Source organism: Chelon labrosus (assembly GCF_963514085.1).
Source record: "Chelon labrosus genome assembly, chromosome: 2".
Lineage (NCBI taxonomy): Eukaryota > Metazoa > Chordata > Actinopteri > Mugiliformes > Mugilidae > Chelon > Chelon labrosus.
In genome coordinates this window covers 979,275-994,725 of record NC_140338.1, presented here as the reverse complement: position 1 = coordinate 994,725, position 15,451 = coordinate 979,275, and the positions used below count along the sequence as shown (strand labels likewise).

At 40.7% G+C, this 15,451-nt stretch overlaps 2 protein-coding genes across 5 annotated transcripts; one reads left to right on the top strand and one right to left on the bottom strand.

Moving 5' to 3' along the window:
* Positions 1-32: 32 nt before the first annotated feature.
* Positions 33-5,385, bottom strand: rbm34 (RNA binding motif protein 34). The gene is made up of 12 exons (XM_084563652.1): positions 5,323-5,385; positions 5,188-5,252; positions 4,422-4,578; positions 3,869-3,996; positions 3,528-3,735; positions 3,308-3,367; positions 3,183-3,226; positions 2,818-2,901; positions 2,614-2,677; positions 2,468-2,510; positions 2,259-2,377; positions 33-1,075 (listed from the first exon to the last, which is right to left on the bottom strand). Exons 2-12 carry the CDS (start codon positions 5,208-5,210, stop codon positions 719-721), a joined length of 1,287 nt encoding a protein of 428 aa, XP_084419778.1. The 5' UTR covers positions 5,211-5,252; positions 5,323-5,385; the 3' UTR covers positions 33-718.
* A 19-nt stretch (positions 5,386-5,404) lies between these two features.
* Positions 5,405-14,647, top strand: tbce (tubulin folding cofactor E). Of its 4 annotated transcripts, none has more exons than XM_084563623.1 (17): positions 5,405-5,488; positions 5,835-5,958; positions 6,346-6,430; positions 6,904-7,068; positions 8,029-8,114; positions 8,356-8,455; positions 8,537-8,639; positions 8,901-8,977; positions 9,938-10,030; positions 10,214-10,278; positions 10,389-10,441; positions 10,565-10,717; positions 11,449-11,587; positions 11,845-11,913; positions 12,031-12,090; positions 12,402-12,493; positions 12,585-14,647. In XM_084563623.1, exons 2-17 carry the CDS (start codon positions 5,844-5,846, stop codon positions 12,678-12,680), a joined length of 1,551 nt encoding a protein of 516 aa, XP_084419749.1. In that variant the 5' UTR covers positions 5,405-5,488; positions 5,835-5,843; the 3' UTR covers positions 12,681-14,647. The 4 variants fall into 4 exon arrangements, with proteins under 4 accessions (XP_084419749.1, XP_084419750.1, XP_084419747.1 ...); XM_084563624.1 differs by lacking the exon at positions 5,405-5,488 and adding an exon at positions 5,585-5,654 and having other exon boundaries at positions 11,845-11,865; XM_084563621.1 differs by lacking the exon at positions 5,405-5,488 and adding an exon at positions 5,585-5,654.
* Positions 14,648-15,451: the final 804 nt, after the last annotated feature.

Below are 15,451 nucleotides of genomic sequence, written 5' to 3'. Positions count from 1 at the left end.
TCAGTAAAGACCCAAGACCGTTACGGTTCCAGAGTCTCTGCAGGTCCTGGATAGACTTTTAAAAAGTGCAGAATCGTCCATAAACAGTTAGGTCAATAAACACGTCTCGTACTTTATTTGGGACAAAGACCAAAGGTAGAACCCTTAAGAGCTGCCTGAGGTACGCTGCTGCTGTGATCCTTAGGAGTGGAAGACGACACTTATTAGGTCGAGCTGTATTTTTGAGGAACGTTAACATTTACATATTGTTCTTTGCACTAATACAAAAGGGAAACACTTGGTGCTGTCTTTATTTACAGGTCACCATGTTTTTATGACCAGACTGAATCTGTCTCTAAATGATCGTCTTATATTTGTCAAACGATTTATTTCATTCTTTGAGCAGAACGAGGAAGATGAAATGTTTTTAATGTTCAATTTGAACCGTTTGACAAAACATAATGAAACATAAAACACACACTTTGCTTTTGTTTCTGTGGTTTTTAAGGGTCAGACACAGATTTACTGGTTTTACTGGAACACAACTGAAGCAAATCTGGATTTTAACAAAGAAGAAGAACCTGACGATCAAACTAAATACAACAGTAAAACAATCTGTTAATGTTTAGGGACACGCTGACCGTTAGTTCGTCTCAGCCTCAGAGTCACGTTAAACTCTGATAACTGATCAACGATCCGTGAATGTTCTTGAGTGGGTCTGGGGTCATTTCCTCTGAGGTCAGATGTGAACAGACTTCTTTGGCTTCAGCTTTTTCTTCTTCAGTCCTTTCTTTTTAGCCTTGATGTTCGGATTCACCATCTCTCCTCTGAAGGAGCCGGAGCTTCTGGTCGACTGCTGCTGCTGCTTTCCTGTGAACTTCCTCGGGGACTTGAACCCTCCTGGGCCGGCTCCCCTCTCCCGCCCCGGACCCCCCTTTACCGGGCCCCTCCCTGGGCCCTTCGCCGGGCCCTTGCCGGTCCTCCGTGTTGTTTCATTATTCTGCTTCTCTTTCTTCACCGACCTCTTCACCCGGACAGACCTGCCCTCCAGCTTGGAGCCGTCCAGCTCCAACGCCAGCTGCACCGAGTCGGCGCTCTGAGACGGAGAAACAAGCGGGTGAGATTCAAATTAGTTTTATTCACACGGCGTCAAAAGCTGCTTAAAAAACAAGAAGAAACGAGGGAAAGAAGAACAGGGAAACTTGACCTGCCCAGTAAATCTATGTAGAGAACCAACAGATATCTGTAAACTAGGTTTGATTCCATACAAGGAATATATATATATATATTTAGGTAATGTCTTAAATATGCTCAAATGCTCATTTTAATCTGTTAAAGGACAGACAGGCTGAACAGAACCCTCTTATTCAGTATCTGTGAACTACATTTGGTCCTGATTGTTTCTTAGACGTTAACAGATGAGAAGGAGAAAATGCTCCAAACCTTCAGGGTTGTTGTAGTTTACATTTAAAGCATCAACTGAACTAAGAACCAGGAAGAAGATCTCAATAACAAGTTAGAACAAAGATCATTTAGGAACAAAACACTTAAAGTGAATCGAACGCTCTAAGACACAACGAAGAATTATCTTAGAAAACAAACCTTAATTTAAGATGTTTAATCTCTGATAGATTTGAGTTTTTTCAGCGTACAACATTTCTTTAGAAAGAGGAAATATTCATACTAGTGTTAGATGAACATGTTTAACCACGGTAGAGTTTTTTGTTTTTGACGTTTTGCACTTTTAATATTATTATTATTTAATCATTTAAAGTCACGTTGAAGAAAAGAAACTCTAATATCAACTTTCTCTGTCTCGTAATAAATAAAATAATAAAATGAAAGGTTTCTATTTATTTTGTTTTTGAATTTAAAGATCAAACCCAGTGAGTTGAGTCATGACAAATGATAAATGAAAAACAGTTCACATGTGACACCCTGAATAATAACTCGTTGAGGTTTTATATCTTATTATTAGTATTATTATTATTATTATTATTATTATTATTATAAGAAGAATAAGAAGTTTTATTTAGTGAAAAAACAACAAAATAGAGTTTGGCAGCGCTTTAGTTCGGGAGTAAAAAAAATAGAAACTATAGCAGCTATACACGATAACATACAATATATACAGTAAAACACACAATAACACACTAATGTAAATAGTGCAGGTGGACTGGGGAATAAATATGGGGCTTATCATTATTATTATAATTATTATTATTATCATTATCCTTTACATCATTCATCAACACGTTAACGCAGCGTTGGACTCGTACCTCAAACAGGACGTAGCCGAATCCTTTTCCCAGTCCAGTGTTCTTGTCCCGGACCAGTCGGACGGCCTCCACCGTGCCACACTCCTCAAAGTGTTCCCTGAAGGCGTGTTCACTGATCTCTGCAGACACAGAGACACACATCAGAACATCAGACTAAAGCTACCAGCTCCTCACCAGCGCTGGGTCTTGTTGCGTCTGCAGAGACTCACCGAACGACAGGTTCCCCACGAACACGGAGCGCTTGTGATCGTGCTGCGAGACGGAACCAAGAGGGTTTCTCATCAAATACAAACAGCTGATACAAAATCTGATTCTGTTTTTACATTTAACAGGTTTATTTTATCTGCAGACTCACAGATGAGCCGTCGGTCACTCTGTCCACCCGGATGTGAAAGTCTTTCTCTATCTCCATCCCGTTCCTGTCGGAATAAAAGACCTCTTTATTAGAGCGTCGACCGCTTTGTGTTCAGGTCAGATGTTAAACTGATCCTGATCATCATCATCATCACCATCATCATCATCACCATCATCATCATCACCATCATCATCATCATCAGACCTCTCCAAAGCTTTCTCCACTCCGTCCTCCTCTTTAAACACCACGTATGCGTTCAAGCTTTGCTTCTTTGGGTGAATTTTGCGTCTGTGAAGTGAAAATAAATAAACAGTTTTAGTCTTAGAGGATTCCATTTAACAGTCAGGGATTAAAATAATGTCCAAATTTTCTATTTCTAAGTTTGACTTCCACCACTGATTGACTGTAGCATCTAATTTCCTGTCAACTAATCCTGTGAAACGATGCATTAACTCAGATTTGACATTTTCTTTGGTGCCGCTGCATCTTTAAAAGCTAACTCTACTGACTTCTACTGGAGCGTTTCAGTCGTTTTATTGTGAAATAAAAGCAGACAGAGGTCGACGTACGTTATGGCTGCGACCTTGCGAGACACGGAGGAATCTTCTCTGACCTGCAGAGATGAAACAGATTAAATGAGACGTGAAGAAGCAGGAGACAGACGAGCATTCTTGACTTCAGTTTGTTTTCTCACCACGGAGCGAAACCGGATCGACTCAATGGATCCTTTATCCCTGAAGAGGCTCCGCAGCGTCTGAGGAGATCAAAATAAATCACACAGTCACATCAGTGGAATGATACCAGTGAAATCTGCTTCAAAGCCCCGTTCACAGAACAGCTGCCTCTGCTTGTCTTTCTGAATCTCTGAACTCCTTCAGTCTTTCCACTGCTGCTGGATGTGAACAAATAAAAACCTTCTTGGTGCAGCTGGAGGGCAGGTTGCCCACAAACACCGTCCTCTTCCTCTTCAAGGCCTCCTCCTGTCTGCCGGCCTTCAGCCTCTGCCTCTTCATCACCCAGTACTCTGCTTCGTTGTCCAGCTCTGACGCCTTCCTCTTCTTCTTGTTCGCGGACGTCGCCTGGCCTCGCTCTTCTTCGTCGGCCTTCTGTAAACTGCTCTCCCTGACGCCAGACACCAACGAGAAGAGAAGCTGAGGTGACTAAAGAGCCTCAGAATGAAGCTTCTTCATTTGAAGATTTTTGAGAAAGAAAAAAACAAAAGATGTAGAAAAATAAAACTGAATAATGTCTGAACCTGTTCTCTAGCTTTTGGTCAGCTGCTGTTTTAGTCTTTGTCGGCTTCTTCTTCTTCTTCTCATCATTACCAGGTTGACCTTTGACCTGAGGAGTTTCCTTCCGCTGCTCCTGTGTCTCTGTGCTCCTCTGAAGAGACGACGACAACAACACAAAGACAAACACTGTGACGAGAGGCATCTGGTAACGTTTGACATGTCAGTTACTTGTTTGTGCCGATACGACGTCCTTTATTGTCGTCCAGTTGATTTAAGATGAATTACTGAATAAGAGCTTTAAAGTCTTATGCAAAGATTTTATCTGTGATTTTTCTCTCAGCAAAACGTTTAAGCTGTGCAAAAAAAATAAATAAATCCCTTTGGCCAAAACTTTACTTGATCATCAACCTCCAAAGCTTAAAGACTCTAAGCTTGAATTTATATCCACAAACATCTGAGGTGCTCTTCAGTGACCTCTGGGACGTTTCAATCTGTCTGACAACTATTTTAACATTATTTTTAAAGCCTGCAGCCTTCTGTGGTTATTCTGCGTCATGTCTCTGTTTCTCTACTTACCTGGGGCGCAGGCTGAAACAGGAGAGGCGCGGCCGGTGCGCTGGTGCTGAATAAAGCCGACAGAGATCCAGAGGATGCAGAGTTCTTCTGGAACAAACTTCCACACACCTGACCCACCACGTAGTCAGCTGACTGCTCCCCCAGCGATGCTTCTCCACTGAGGACAAATAAAACAATCAAAACTAAACTAAACTTTGTGACGACTGATTAACTTTATACAGGGCTCCTCATTGAAAAACAACCAGCGGCTGCAAAAAGCTCTGAGCTTAATCTGACGGAGTAAATATCTCCTGCATGGTGTATATGGGGTCATATAGGTGTGTTTAAATATACGCATGTCCATGTATAAATATGTATATGTGATGTTGGTCAGTCTTTGTTTACCATATAATGTGTTGATTTTGAATAAAGAGCTGAATCAACTCATTGGAGACTAAAGAAAAACACACCAGCTGAGAAATGTCTCATTAACCTGCAGAAATCTTTATGTTCATATCATTCACATTCGTTTCTGTTATTTTAAAATAATATGTTACATTTATTTACTTAGTGTTTGAGACAGAACCTGGTGCTCGACCAACTTTACTCACATATTAATATCTGTCTACAGCCCTGGTGTCATTAAGTTAGCATCATGTGAAGTCCTCATTTTAATTCATGTTTTAAAAAAGTAACCTATGCATGATTCACTCCTCTTCTTTCCTTTAACTGTGGAGGATATGTGAGTTCAATAAATGAATAATAAACATAAACCGTGTAAACAAACCTCTGTTTAACTTTCTTCTTCATGGTTCCTTCCGGATTATCTCAGCCTCGCTCACAGACTGATCTCTGAAAACAAATAATTTATGAGGAAAGCTTCAGTCTGTACACGAAGTCCTACGATTTAAACTCTAAATACCATGTTAGTAAAGATCGTCCACACGTTTCTCTCCTGTCGCACAGTTGTCCTTCAGCTAATTAAGTCCGACGGGGAACAAGGCCACGGCGGCACAAACGTTCCTAAACGTTTACGGTTTCTGGTTTTGGAAGAAATGAGATAAATAACAAAAAATAAATAGGACTGCGTAAGTTATATTTATATTCACTTAACTAATTTGAACTGTTTTGTTTTATTTAGAATTGAAATTGTGGGCGAACAAGTACGACGTTTAAATGTGTCACTTCCGGTTGTGTGAACTGTTTTGGTTGGGAAGCTAGCCAGCTAGCTCGGAAGCTAATAGACAGGAAAAGGTAACTTAAAGTAGTACGTGTAGTCCGTTTTTAAATGTAATTAATAATTCTATCACATAATGTATAATAAAAGAACATAAATAGATATTCTCAAATTAACTTAAAGATTGTTTTCCTCATTAAAACCTTTAAATGTTGCTTCAGCTGTAGCCGTTGCTCCATCATCTCTCTCTTCTTCAGGGAGCTTTGATGGGAACCGACCAGATGGAGCCGGAGGTCCCGGTGGACGCGGTCGGTAGGCGGGTGTCCTGTGGCGGGGAGCGGGCCACAGTCCGGTATGTCGGTCCGGTACCACCGACCACAGGTAAGACCCGCAGGTGACAGAATTAGTTCAGACCAAGTCAGTGAAATATCTTCACACACACACACGGTACCAGTTAGATGTTTACTGGTCTGGACACTTTAAAGACACATAATTATTATTTATTCACGTCTAAATGATAAATAATAGAAATGAACAGAAGTCCTTTGACATCAGCATGAAAGGTTTTTAGGTCGAGACCTGATCTCTAAACAATCACAGCTGGTTTTAGAAGCAGACTAAGTCTCTGCTGGCTGAGTTCACACCTGCTCAGTTACACCTGGACAGAGCGGTTGTCATGTCTGAGTCCAGCTAACAGAGGAGAAGCGTTGATGATCTGGAGCAGGTATCATGTCTGTTTTATTTAAATCATATCTGCTGTGTTTCCAGGCCTGTGGCTCGGTGTGGAGTGGGACGACCCAGAGAGAGGCAAACATGACGGCAGCCACGAGGGAGTCAAGTATTTCACCTGCAGGTACAAGTCCTGTTTACTTTACCGTAACTGTTTCTGTTGCTCTTTACAGACAATAAGGGGTCATTACGGTAATCTTACAGTAAATTATTAGACTCTTATAACGTGTTGTAAATTATAAATAACGCCAGATACTGAACCTTCCAGGTGATCTGGTAAAACGGGTGAAAACACTAAATGACATCTGACCTTTTTATTGTCAACACAAGAAAAACAAAAGTCCAGCTGGACATTTAGGTGTTAAAGGGTTAAGACAGTAAATTAAATAAATCAACAGACCGACTCATAATAATAATAATAATAATAATGATGTTGTGAACTAGTTCAGCTCTCTTTTAGTGTTGCTGTATCTTCCAGATCATCTGGTCACTACACCATCTTTCTCTTTTCATCTTTGCTGTAAACTTGTCGTCACTCTCTCAAAGCTAGTGGCTCTAACCTCAAGGTGACGTAAATAAAAGGTGTTTCTCTCTCAGGCGTCCCAAGGGCGGCTCGTTCGTCCGTCCAGCCAAGGCGAGCTTTGGGGTGGACTACGTGACGGCAGTGAGACAGGTTTACAGGACTGATGCAGAGGAGGTGCTGAGTGAGGAGATCTCCCTCTTCTCCAAGAAACTCGAGTGGTGGGCGGTCGAGGAGCGCAGGTTTGATGCTCATCAGCTGTTTCTTTTATTTCAGGAGGGGTCCTGAACAACAGATGTGCCTTGTTAAAGGCTGTAGGTCGGTTTATAGGCAAAGAGCAAGAAGAGCACGATCAAATGAAACAGTCTAGAGGCGTCCACAGGTCCATCATGTGTCTGAGATGTCACCTGATGACCTGACGTTGCTCTCTGGTCTGTGTTCTGTGTTTCAAGTTTATTTTTAAATCCTAAAATAAACCTTTCAGACTCTGGATCTAAACTCACAAGATGGTGCCGCCCGTATCCCTGGGAACACAGAGTCAGTTTGACCAGTGACATGTTTATGTACAGTCTATGGTTTAAAGCAACAGAAACGTTTTTAGCAGAGAAACATTCACCAACTAAACTCCTTTACAGTAAAAGACAAAAGGTCAATTTAATTATTGAGCAATGACACCCGCCTACCGTCTTAAACCAAACTTGAAATGTTGTGAATCTCATGGGATCCTTGTATGATTGACAGCATGCAGAATTATTTACTAAAATCAAAACAGACAAACAGACCGTGTTCCTCTTCAATGCTGCACAAACATAAAACACTGTAAAAGGTTAGGGAGGGATTCTTGTTTTTGCACATATTCAACTTTCTTTGCTCAATAAGTGATCAGTAATATTCTGTTTTGTTTATTTAGTTTAATTTGTCAGAAAATCACTTGTAAAGAAAGAAATGTCAAATTCAGTAATTTAACAGAAAATAAAATAAAAAGAATTTACCACTACAGTGTTAAATAAATTCCCAATGAAGTGTATAAAAGATGTAGAACTTGTGTAGACCAACATTTACATGAACAGATCAGGAAGGAGAATAAGACACGTTCTCTATGTTTGTACTTGTTCTTCAGTAGCAGCCAGAGAACTTCCTCCACGGTCTAAACACTGTGAGAACAGTAACTATGGATCGTGTTTTTGTCTTTGTCTCCACAGTTTTGAGACTCTTCCATCAGTGTTGCTGAACCAGCGTGAGGTGAACGGGCCTGGAGCTGAAGGAGAGATCAGGAAAACAACCCCCAGTATCTTTATACGGACGTATCAGGCTTTAATCATGTGACATGGATCTGATTTCATTCTGTCTCTGAGGCCGTGTGGATTTACAGCAGCAGCAAAGAGTCAAACAAGAACATTAATCATTCTTTCATATCAAAGTGACTTAAAGGTTAAACTGTGGCCTGTTAAAGTGAAACACTGCAGTAAAAATAAATAACTAAAGTATTTGTCAGTTGGAGCCTGTGAGACCTTAACAGCTGTCATCAGACGTCCAGTGGTTGGACCTGAGTGGGACTCTACTGTCCTCATGGGACGATGTAGCCGCCATCACTGAGCAGCTGGACAAGCTGGAAGGACTACAGCTCAGGTGTGACTCTCTCTGCAGGTCTGTTAAAGTTTAGCTTTACTTCCACTAAACATTTCATCATTTTGTGTTTTTTATTTATAGCTACAACAGACTGAGTTTACCCACTGAGCCCTCGGCTCTCCGCCAGGCTTTCAGCAGCCTCAAGGTCCTCGTCCTCAACTTCTGTGAGCTCACCTGGCCACAGGTAGACGTCTCTGCACACAACACCTCCACCTGTTACACTTTGTGATCTCTATTGTTATATAAAAAGATTGGAAAGTCTCCTCAACCAAAATATCACAAAGAAACACATGTTCTCATCTCAAGATCACAAAATAATTAAGGTCCTGAACTTCAGATAAAAATAAATCACAAACATGTTGGTTTCCACTTCCATGATATATGCAGATTTATGTTATATTATTAATTTCCTCTAAATCTAATCACTGTGTTCTTCTCTGCTCAGATCCTGGAGAGCGCCCCCATGTGGCCACAGGTGGAGGATCTGCGCCTCGAAGGAAACAACATCTCAGAGCTGCAGAGGTAATGATGTCCTCCATCTGTCCTTGTCTTCCTTGTCTTCTCCTAGAGGTGGTCTCCTGTGTCTTCCTAAAGTCTGTCCTTGTCTTCCTTGTCTTCTCCTAGAGTTGGTCTCCTGTAGCTTCCTAAAGTCTTTCCTTGTCTTCCTTGTCTTCTCCTAGAGTTGGTCTCCTGTGTCTTCCTAAAGTCTGTCCTTGTCTTCCTTGTCTTCTCCTAGAGTTGGTCTCCTGTAGCTTCCTAAAGTCTGTCCTTGTCTTCCTTGTCTTCTCCTAGAGTTGGTCTCCTGTGTCTTCCTAAAGTCTGTCCTTGTCTTCCTTGTCTTCTCCTAGAGTTGGTCTCCTGTAGCGTCCTAAAGTCTGTCCTTGTCTTCCTTGTCTTCTCCTAGAGTTGGTCTCCTGTAGCTTCCTAAAGTCTGTCCTTGTCTTCTCCTAGAGTTGGTCTCCCGTAGCTTCCTAAAGTCTGTCCTTGTCTTCCTTGTCTTCTCCTAGAGTTGGTCTCCTGTAGTGTCCTAAAGTCTGTCCTTGTCTTCCTTGTCTTCTCCTAGAGTTGGTCTCCTGTGTCTTCCTAAAGTCTGTCCTTGTCTTCCTTGTCTTCTCCTAGAGTTGGTCTCCTGTAGCGTCCTAAAGTCTGTCCTTGTCTTCCTTGTCTTCTCCTAGAGTTGGTCTCCTGTAGCTTCCTAAAGTCTGTCCTTGTCTTCCTTGTCTTCTCCTAGAGTTGGTCTCCTGTGTCTTCCTAAAGTCTGTCCTTGTCTTCCTTGTCTTCTCCTAGAGTGGACTGGATTCAGTCCAATAAATCTTTCAGTCAAAGTTAATGTAGTGTGGAGAGGGTAGCTGGTACCTTGTGTTCTCTACTCCAGAAATGTTCTGGTCATCCAACGCTGCCATAAACTCCATGTCCTCCCTCCTGAAACCATCCCTCATCTCTCTGATGTGCTTGTGATGATTTATTTTATTTTACTTTCAGGCCGGAGGACGTCCTGCAGTCTGTGAAGTGTCTTGATCTGTCCAGTAATCCTTTGGTGAAGGACAGCGTCCTCAGTCTGTCCACTCTGCCCAGGTACAGATTCCTGAATGATTTTAATATTTAATGCACTTTTAATCGTCCTGAAGAGGCTCGTTCTAGCAGTGATTAATTAATCTGCTGCTAAGCTAAGAGAAAGGACTGGTGATGAATTAGAATATAAACCTGTTTTAGTCGTTTAGTTAATTAAAGTTAAACCTGTGTGTTGTTTCATTTCAGCCTCGAGCAGCTGAACTTGTCCAAGACGGGACTGTCTGTGATCCGATTTGAAGACGCTGCTCCTGGTAAAATAACTTTAACCATCTGATAAACATCAACAGTTATAACTCTGTTTTATGACATGAGAACATTTAGGTTTAAGTTCAGAAACTTTGCTTTGTGGGTTCTCAAACAGTCGTGTTTCCAGCTCTGAAGAATCTCAACCTGGACTACAATAAGATCTCTGAGGTCAGTGTGTGTCCCTGCTCATAATTACCTTCATGTAATCACCAGCTGAACTGGCTGGATGGGGCCAGAGCTAACCTGATGTAATGAGACAGGAGGACATATGTCTCTCTCTCTCGTCCTCAGTGGTGTGTGGTGGACGAGTTGGCCAAACTTCCCAATTTGGTTCAGTTTTCGTGTCGTGGCAACCGACTGGTGAGCAGTGACGGAAACCCCAAAACGGCCAATCAGATGCTGATTGCTAAACTGGAGAAGCTGGTTGTCCTCAACAACTGTGAGGTGAGTGGGACGGGTGTGTGTTCATGTTTTTATTAGTTGTTGGGCCCAAACTGTTACAGGACGCTAACATGTGGCGGCCATGTTGACATTTTAAGAGTTAAAACCACAGACTGTATAAAGATGGAACAGCTCCTCTACGGTGAAGCCAAACCAAGTAGAGCTCAGGTCCCGTTCAGACCTCACAGTAACGTCCGTCCTGGGCCGTCTAGTCTCTAGTGTCCAGCTTAAAGTATTGGACACACTTGACTGATCTGGTGTCAGTCCACATGTGGAGGTGGTCTGGGACACATGTGACCTCCTTCCTTTGGTAGTGTGAACACACAATGAGTCCTGGGTCACATTAAAGACCACCTACTCAACAGGGCTGATCTGAGGAAGAGGAGTTTAACTCATTCATTCAACCACTAGTAGAAATGATCACATGAATCAGTGATGTCTGTTCATTAGTAATGAGAGCCTTTTAAAAGATTCTGAACCAAACTAAACTAGAAACTAATCTGAACTAGAATCAACAAATTAAATTATTAAATTATTGAATCAGTCATTAAAAATACACATCTATTCAGAGTTTAGAGCAGGCTTCTAAAATAACTAACATCAGGGTGGAGATAAATAATAATTTCAGTGAAAGACAGTTGTTCCTGGTTCTGAAACGACGCTAGCAGCATCATACGATATTAAACGTGTCCCATAGAGAGCATGAAACTGTCTGGCTTCCTCATTTCCTTCAGATCCAGTCTGAGGAGAGAAGGGGGGCGGAGCTAGACTACATCAAGATGTTTGGGGAGGAGTGGCTAAAGGCAGGTGGGCGGAGTCAAGCCAGCACTGAGTTCACCTGTCAGCACCCTCGTTATCAGAAACTCATCGACAGTAAGTGACAGACACTAAAGCTCTAAAGAATACACACTGAGGTTTAAATGTGGCGTCTAACGAGTCACTAGATTTAAACACAACATGTTCTTTACACAGTGACTCTGTTATGCAGCAGCTGATCCCATTAACTCTGGCTGCACGCTGCCATCTCCAAATCAGTAGCAGACATTTTGAATTATTTTAGTTCAGTGTAAATGACCAGAGGCTTCAACAGATGGTGATAATGTTGATGAAGATGTGTTTCTGTTTTTCAGAGTACGGGGCTCCAGAGGAAGGTGAGCTGAAGAAGCAAGAGCCGTTTGCCCTGAAAAATCAGCTGTTAAGTTAGTCCCACTCCTTTCTTCTTCTCTGTCTCATCTCTGGAATAAACAGGATTAAAATCTGATCAAATGTGAGATTAAACATTGACGTTTGATCTTTTTCTCATCGCTCCTCACCAGAGATTACGTTTGTGTTTCCTGACGATGCTGCCCGGAAGCCGGTTGAGAAGAAACTACCAGGTAAAAACTCCAGAGCTCGTTGACGTTGGCAGACATCTTTGATTTAGTCTCAGTCACAGTTTAGTCCATTCAGTTTTGCTAGCTAACTCTAACGGTCCTTATCCAATCACAACCACATTTTGACATTTTGACATCCTGTATCTTGAATGTCCGATATTTAAACATCTCATCACATGAAATAACTTTCTAGTCTCGTCTCATTAACTTCTCTTCACAGTGTTTTTCATCACGTATTAGTTTTAGCTCGTCAAAGTCAAACACGTTTTTCCAAAGTGAAACTGAGCTAATGTTCATCTGTTTCTGTTCTGCAGCCTCCATGGTTGTTCAGAAGGTGAAGGGGCTCCTGTACAGACTGCTGAAGGTCCCAGTAACAGATCTGAGGCTCAGCTACACCAGCCACAAGGTGACGCACGCTCACAGCACTCTGCTAACACTGCAAGGAAAAGAATAAAACTCTGTCTGTGCTGACGGCTAAATTATCGTCCTCGTTATAGATGGTGGGGATGGAATTCACCATCGACAGTGACCTGAAGACGCTGCAGTTTTACTCCATAGAGGACGGAGACCAGGTGCTGGTCCGCTGGTCCTGACCCAGACCAGAACCTGAAGAACTCTCAGTTGGACTGAGTCTGTGGATGTTTTCCTTGTCGGACGGGACACACAGTGATTCCACTTTCTTGCTGTGACACTGCATCAGATGCTCTTCTTCTACATCACTGATATTTCAGGATTAGTCTTCTATCCAACACTAGTTCACATGTTAAACCACAACGCAGAGTAAATGAGCTTTATGTGAGTAAAAGGAGTTGAGATGTTTTTACAGTGAAGTGCCGTTAAACCGCTGCAGAAGAAGGAGAAGCAACAAGATGATGAAATTAAAAGTTACAGACAAAAGTAAAAGGAAAGCTGAGATTAAAGCTGAAAATATCTCTTTGTTTCTCGTCACTCCAGTCAGATCTGACCAGTCAGGGATCAACTCATTGTTCTGGACATAATTTAAAACGTGTGAGTGTGTTAGTGTTTATGGTCTGTGAGCAAATAAAGATAAATCTACTTAAAAAGAAAAGAATGTTCCGCCACCATAGCTTTGCTTAGCAAGTGTCCCACAAAGCGAGGCAGGTTTAAAACCAGCCTCCATCCTTTTTGCTGCATGTTGTCCCCCCCTTCCTGTCTCTGTCCCCTCACAACTGTCCAATAAAGGCCCAAAAAAACAAGACATAGCATATTTCAATAAAGAGAGTCCAGTGATGGTTGTCTCTACATTCATGTCTATGTCATATTACATAAATACCTTCATCATATTATCATGTGTCGGTGGTAACACGTTCTCATCTGAAATATTCTCCTCTTGCTCTGCGTTCACAGTTTCACACTGAGCTGATGATGGAAAACAGGAAATCACTTTAAACTAATGATAAATGACAGAAGGATTAATATGTAAACAGATCATTTACAGTCACAAAGAGACCATCTGACTTTATGTTTTCTGACTAGATCAGCTGTGCTTAAAGTGCCGTTGTTTCTGTTGTTTTTTGTTTGTTTTTTTCATTTAAAAAGTTAAAGAAATAAAATAAAATAAAAAATAATAAAATAAAATACGACATTTCATTGGATGGCGAATTCTGTAAATGTCTGTTAGTTTTTACCCAGGACGTCCTGAGAGCAGCTGCCTTACCCGATGTGATAAAAGCTGCTTTACTTAGATAGGAAAAATAATTTAAATATATTTTAAATATATGCCTGATATATAGACTTATATAAAAAGCATGAAAAATATGTATAAAATTATAAAAGATATATAAATTCAGTATAAAATGTATAATAGTAACAGAGACCAGAGTACAAGCACTGGATGGCAGCAGCAGATCAGACAATTAAGACAGTGTAATACAGAGAGACATGAATGAACACATTTCTGCCTAAAAATGATTCAAAACATCAGTGGATTTTCACACAAGTCCTGAAAGTAGACAAAGAGAACCACATAAAACACATGGAACAGAAATATTAGACTATAATGAGCCAATATTACATATCAGAGAGGTGCTCCTCTAGGATTCTAAATTAATCCAATAGAAATGTTGTGGAAGGACCTGAAGCCAGCAGTTGATGTGAGGAAACCCACCAACATCTCAGAACTGAAGTGGTTCTGTTCTGAGGAATGGGCTAAAATTCCTCCAAGCTGCTGTAGACCACTGATCAGCAGTTACCAGAAACATTTAGTTACAAGGAGGTCACAGCAGATACTGGACACAAGGAGGACATGATATGAACACATGATGAATGTTCTGGAATAAATAAACTCAAAAGCATAATATTTCTGTTTCATGTGTCTGACTGGATTCTCTTTGTCTACTTTCATGACTTCTGTTGATGTTTTCAGTCATTTTTATGCAGAATTGTAGACGATCGTGAGGCTTCAAATACCTTAAAGCAGCACTGCATGTGTCCACCAACCAGTATGAGGACATCTTTAGTAACAAGGGGCTGTTTGAGGGTTCATGTAAGCTTCAGGAGTCTTCTGCAGGTCTGCATTACGTCAAGGATGTCAACTGTGTGAGTGTTTGAAAGGTTTTTAAACCAACAGTATGTTTCAGGAAACATGGGATTTCTTCAGTTTTAAAATTATTATTATCATTTATTTGAAGTGGAATTTAGTATTTAAAAATATTGTAAAGATTTTGTCTGTATGATTATGTATATCAGTTAATTCAGACTCCTCTGTCACTGATCACCAAACTCATTTCTCATCAAGGTCACTTTATATTTTAAATATAGTTTATAGTTGTATAAAACATTTTTATTTCTAGTTACTTTCTATTTGTTATATAGTTTTTGTATAGACAATTATCACGGGTTAACTTAACACAGTTATATATTTATTTTCTATGCAAATATTTAATTCCTCTGAACATTTTTTAACTTTCAGAGTTTTAACTCCTCTACATATTTAATTTCTCTCCACATATTTAAATTCTATGCAAATGTTTAATTTTACTACATATGTTTAATTTCTTTGATTTCTCTGTACACATTTAAATTTACATTTATCTCAGGTCAATTTCAGCGTATGGTTACTGTGTTATAAGTTAACGCTAATGTATGTTACTGCTACTGGATGCTTGAACTTCCTTCGGGATCAATAAAGTATCTATCATTTATTATTAAGCTAATAAATGCTAGCTGCTAGCTGCTAGCTGACTAGCGTATCAGGAATGTGAGCTACGGAGAAAAGAAACACTGCAGGTTAAACATTTCAGTTAAACTCTACCTCATAAGAGCACTAATCATGGACCATTAAATTAAAAGGGACAGAAGACGTCAGACAGTGTTAAGAGATGAACTAGCAGTATTTTTGAGT

What these genes read in the sequence shown, in the direction of transcription:
- rbm34 (XM_084563652.1), bottom strand. Translation starts at nt 5,210, where the DNA reads ATGAAGAAGAAAGTTAAACAGAG. An exon ending in GTGGAGAAAGCTTTGGAGAG is followed by an intron (nt 2,678 to 2,817) that starts GTCTGATGATGA and finishes TTATTCCGACAG; the next exon opens with GAACGGGATGGAGATAGAGA. An exon ending in GAGTGACCGACGGCTCATCT is followed by an intron (nt 2,511 to 2,613) that starts GTGAGTCTGCAG and finishes TCCGTCTCGCAG; the next exon opens with CACGATCACAAGCGCTCCGT.
- tbce (XM_084563623.1), top strand. Translation starts at nt 5,844, where the DNA reads ATGGGAACCGACCAGATGGAGCCGGAGGTCCCGGTGGACGCGGTCGGT. An exon ending in CCTGAAAAATCAGCTGTTAA is followed by an intron (nt 11,914 to 12,030) that starts GTTAGTCCCACT and finishes GCTCCTCACCAG; the next exon opens with AGATTACGTTTGTGTTTCCT. An exon ending in GGTTGAGAAGAAACTACCAG is followed by an intron (nt 12,091 to 12,401) that starts GTAAAAACTCCA and finishes TCTGTTCTGCAG; the next exon opens with CCTCCATGGTTGTTCAGAAG.